General features: G+C 41.1%; 1 protein-coding gene across 1 annotated transcript in view; it reads left to right on the forward strand.

The window, feature by feature from the left end:
• Positions 1–5,498, forward strand: part of crebbpb (CREB binding lysine acetyltransferase b) — a 41,755-nt gene continuing 36,257 nt past the window's right edge. Inside the window, exon 1 of the mRNA XM_013913644.1 lies at positions 1–864. Coding sequence (XP_013769098.1) covers positions 780–864 — 85 coding nt within the window. The 5' untranslated portion in view covers positions 1–779. The remainder of the gene's footprint in view (positions 865–5,498) is intronic.

Here is a 5,498-nt window from a genome sequence, read left to right on the forward strand (position 1 = left end):
AACAGCCGCCATCTTGACGCGGCTCATAGTCTGGATTTCGGGGGGAGCATTAAATTAAAAAACCGATCGGAGCCACACGGAGCGGACTCAAACGGCTTTTTTCGTGCAGAAAATCGAAGCGTGAGCTCTTCCGATTAGAAATAATGCAAATATGTGAGGGCTAAGTGGGGTTTTGTCGTCTCGAAAGCCCTCTGTATATTTGATTTCCCTTTTAGAGAGCGCCGCTTCTCGCCGTATCGCCGTCCCGAGACGCTTTATTTATCGGGAGACAGCGACCAGAAAAATAATCCGTCTCATAGAAAATATTTTTCGAATTTTGATCTTTTTATTTAAGCCAAAAACGGAATTTATGGCTGCTCGTTTCGACTGCGAAAAAAATGATTCTGTGCGGACGTGAAATCGGCGATCTGCGGAGAAAGGGATTCGCTTATGCTTCGTGCCATATTTTATGATTGATTTTTATTTATTTTTCTCGGACTGAAATAATTTTTGGACGAGATTATTGAGGATAATTATGTGGGTGTTGGGTGTTGGATTATCATGGGGTGATCTTAGGTGGCGAAGCGTGGCGCTGTTGCCTATCTTTTGAAATCCTTTTTCTCCAGGCGGCGTTTCGCCAGTCTGCCAGTCAAAGAAAAGGAGGAAAAAACTGTTAAATTGCTCCTTGGCGCCTAACAATACAAGTGACCAGCGACTGCAAACCGGGGGGCGAAGATTTGGACTGATTTCTACTTTTATTCGTCGGTGTCTTTAAGCGCTTGTAATATTTGCCGACGAGGATGGCTGACAATCTTATGGATGTGGGACCCCCCACTGCAAAGCGACCCAAGATCAATTCACCTCCCTCAGGATCAGATGGCCCAGGTAAGGACAGGGCATTGTTTTTAGTGTACCTGTTGTGACGAAGGTGTAGTAGTAGTAGTAGTAATAGTGGTAATCACAGTTTTCAAGCTACACTGTGCACAGTTTGTGCCCCTCAACAGAAGTGAACGCATCATCTATGTACAGGAAAGCGGTCACTTGAGCGGACTGCAACTTTTCACAGGAAAACAGCACATGGTGATGTTATAGGAATAGTTTGATTTAATCTATAGATCACAAAATAATGGCTGTAAAAGACAAATGGCGTAAAAGGGGGTCAAGCTCAATGCATTTCCATCACACGAGGTTTTCAGCTGCTCAACAGGCAGAATTTGCTCCCAACTTTTCAACCTTTGTTGGGATAAATATTAAATGCCTCAATTGTGTTTTGTCATCATAATATATCTTAAGATACGGATAACTACAGGGCTCTGGCAGCACTGATGAAAATGCTGCCTCGGTGTCTGGAGTTGAATCGCACTTTGTGTCGTGCTCCTTGACACTGGAGCCGTGCAGATTCGTGACAGCACAAGCTGTTGATAAACCTGCTGTTTGACTGAGTGATAGTCGGACTGCCAGTGAAAGATCAGGTCTTCCTCACATGCTGAAATAGGTTTTTTGTTTTAAGTTAGTTTAGAACACGAACTGGACAGCAAACTTTTCTGCTGTTTTTTCTTCTTCAGGGAAGCATATTTGCATATCCTTTCCTGTTGTAAAAAGCTATCATGGGGAAGTCTGAGGCGTTTAGAGGGTAGCCCAATGGTCTGCCTGTTAAGCGGTGAAACCTGAAGAGCAACTTTGCTGATCCTACTCGAGAAAGGACTTTCGAATAAGACGGAAGGACTTTTTTTCTTTCCTTTACACGGCATGCCTCCTCCTTACAGGTTATGTCACCCTGTGATTTGTGTTTGTGGTTAGGAAAAGAAAACATAACAGTCTATTGGCTTGTTTGATATGATGAGCTTACTTTTTATTTTTGTCCCATTAAAATAAGAAACGAACGCATGACTATAGTAACAATGCAAGGATTGCTTCGCAATTACATGGGGACTTTTTAAACTTGAGGACATCCTTTCTTATTATGTCTCTTTAAGGTACACCTCAAATAGTCCAGTTGTATTGAAAAATACACTTTTGAATCAGAGCTGTGGAAAAGTAATATGCACTATTTTCACTTTGCTGAAAAGCTACTGCTGCAGAAGAACTCTGTATATACTTTCCATCTGTATACAGTGTAGTTGTCTACCAATTTAAGCCTTGATGACGTTAAGGGTTTACTCGTTGTAAGCATCAAAAAAGCATGTAGGGTCTTATTTCAGTGAAGACTTGCATTTCATTGCTGGGTTTGCATTAGTTAATCGATTCCTAATAAGATTCCTAGGTAATGCTAAGAATCTTAATCTTCAGGTGGCTTATTAAGCTGAAGCATCAATTTTCAGGAATATGTTGAGCTGTCAAACTTAGAATGGTGAAATGAGCTGCTCATATATTAAAATGCATGGCACTAAGGTGCTACCAAAGATGTGAAGGGGAAAGAACACAGCATGTTGTGGAGATAAGCAAAAAGAAAACCACCAAAAAATACACTGAGCAGAAATTAGGTGTAGCTTAAGGGGAGTGATAAAACACAGTCGGGGTTAATGTAAAAACTAATCTCCAGGTCGCCTACCCAGAAGGGTAGCGGGAACCTTCAGATGTTTCTAAATCTCCCTGTGGGAAGCACTTAAGTAGAGAATCTCTTTAAGTTTGAAATGCAATTTTTTTTTGGGGGGAATGCTCAATAAGGTTTAAACCCATGTAGGTCACCCACCCAGAAAGGTGACCAAAACATTCGCTGGGCAATAAAGCAGCCCTACCTGGGGCTTCTTCCTCCTCCACTGCAGTTGGAAACTATCTGTTTTAGTTGATGTTCACACAAAATGTATGTTTTTAATAAGCCATTGTAGGATGTTTAGTGTTTTCCACAGGAGCAGTAGAGATGCAGGTAGATGGTTGCGCACCCATGTTTTCTTTAAAGAATTATTAAATGTTATGTTTCAAGAGGTGTCCCTTTGCATGTTTAAGTGGGGCTATATGTTAAAAATAAACAGGGCAATAATGAGCTGCATCTTTCGGATATTTCTGTTCTGCTGGTTGGATTCAGCATAAAGATTTTGCTCAGCAGCCACCGGGGGTTTGTTGCAGGAGCGCATCAAGCATATTTCCACACTCTTTGGGTTCTGCTTAGGGTGGACACCCCTCCCCCTGACCAGGAGGACCACTGCAGCAGTGCTAAACAGCTAACCCCCATATTTCCCTTGTTTAAAGGGAAACATGAGGGTTAGCGGTGTAGCAGGCACACAACTTTTAAATTAAGAGCAAGGCGATTGTCCACTAGTAAATCAATAGAGGAGCGTGTCACTCGTGGTGCAACACTCATTTTCTCTCGGAGACCTCCTCTAGTTTAAATTGTGGCATGCTCGAGGGATAAAGACCAACTGTAAAAAAACGATTGTTCTGTTGCTCGTCAAATAAACGGAATTCATATTAATTCCAAAGTAAATTGTGTGAATGCAGTCCATTCAAATTTCAACGCTAATTACTGACTGATCATTTAAATATTGTGGGGCTTCAGCGTGTTTGTCCAAATCATCCTGACTGTTATTTACACATTATATTGCCGACTGAGTCACCTTGGTAACTATTATTAGTAGTTGGGCCGATAGGAACGACATCACCCTATGCCACATCAAGCCAACTGTGTACAGAGCTGATGTTCACAGGCACAAATTAACAAAAACATCAAAGACTGCTAATGTGTGACTTTTTGTTGTTTTTTTTGTTTTTGTTTTTTTCCCCATGGTGCACTACTCTCTTGTCAGTATGTGCCTGTGGCTTCAGGCCAATGTCGCTTGTTTTCATTTGTATGACTGAGTGGGCGTGTCAGCACCACAGGCAGTAGCAGCCATCTTCAATCCTACCGCTCACCTAACGGGTTTCTCTCTTCCTCTTTCTGGCCTCGGTGTCTAGGAGACTACCAACTCCTGGGTGTATTGGTAGTGTTCAAGAGTGCTAAAATGTGCTTTTCACCAACCTCTGGATGTGCTGGCTGATGTCTCGTGTGGCGTAATTGGTGGAGATGAGAAGCATGTGTAGCACTGGATCGCTAAAATCCTCTGAGAAAGTATTTTCAGCAGTTTAATTCATTCAGTTCCTTGCCCCAAAATTAATAAAAAAATTTATATTTTGTGATCTTAGATCGTTTTGCCCAGAAATTTTCTTGTCCATTTCTCTAAATGGTTGCGGTTTTTATAAACACACGGCCGCAAATGATTGCAGCCCCAGCTTTACATGTTTCGTGGGCAGCTAATTTTGAACATCTTGAAGTCATCATAGTTCTTATAAAACACCATATTAAAATTTTTACAGTTGCAGTGCCACTCAAATGAGTGGAAAACAGCCCACTCGCACGTTTTCTCTTCACATACAACAGTACGTTTCCTATATTTCTTTGTTTCATCAGTTCAGAGGTTTTCTTTGATCATCATACCTAATTAAAAGGGAGCAGATTGTCATATTGGTCTTTTAAACAAGATTTAAATGTATAATTAACATAATAAAAATAATTGGTACAGAATACATTAACAACACACAAACATAGTGTTTTGTCAGAGGTCATACAAGATGTTAGTAAGTATCATGCTCTCACTATGTACCTATAATTTTTATACAAAAAACTTTGGCGTATATTCAAATAGAAATCTTTTAGAAACAAGTTCTGTCACTCTGCAGCCATGTTGGTAACACCTTGGGGCAGTTATTTAGAAATAATAAGAATAAGCCTCTAGGTGTTGTGTGCCATGGGTTTTATGATAACAATGTTACAAAGGAAATGGCAAGAAAAAGCAGCCGAATGAACCCATTGTATGTTCTTTGGCCAGTTTTTTTTTTTTTGAGTGTGCGCAGTAAATAATTTTTCCCATACACCCCTGTTAAGGTCTTCCCTTTGCATTGCTCACACTCTAAAGCCCCTTTTCCGTTAGTACCTACTCAGATTGACTCGGATCGGCCGGTTTTCCATTATGATCTAGTACTACCTAACCACATGCGTGGTTGTCATCATTGCAAAGTGTTCGAGCATACTGCGCCATAATTAATATGCGACATGAACGCTACAAAAAAGGTGGACGTTGAGGCAAGAATATACCTGCAGCTCGGTCTGTGGTGGGTTTTTTTTGGGGGGGGTTTTCCTTCTTGGTACATATTTCCCTCGTTGCCGGGTTTCAAAATTGGCAGTTTTAACTTTCGTGAACTTAGATACTGAGTAGACTTTAATGGAGAAGGGCCCTTGTCCACTAGTAACTACTTGGGTTGACTCGGCACAGCTTGAATTATTTTTTAGGATTTTCCATTAGGTGATGGTACCAGATACTTTTGTAGTGCCTACTCAGCTGGGGTTCCAAGTGATCTGAAAATTTTATGTCAACAGACTGCATACCACGGATTGGCAGAGGTGCCATTTGATGAGTCTTGAGAGTGTCTCCTTCACGGAAATCAAAACCGCCATTTTTAAAAACCCGGAAACGAGCACAAAAAATACTGACAAAAAGCCGAGCAGCAGGTACACCATCACTTCAACATTCTGCTTTATTGTGGTG

This window comes from Pundamilia nyererei, unplaced genomic scaffold (genome assembly GCF_000239375.1).
Source record: "Pundamilia nyererei isolate P.nyererei 1_Seehausen unplaced genomic scaffold, PunNye1.0 scaffold00142, whole genome shotgun sequence".
Lineage (NCBI taxonomy): Eukaryota > Metazoa > Chordata > Actinopteri > Cichliformes > Cichlidae > Pundamilia > Pundamilia nyererei.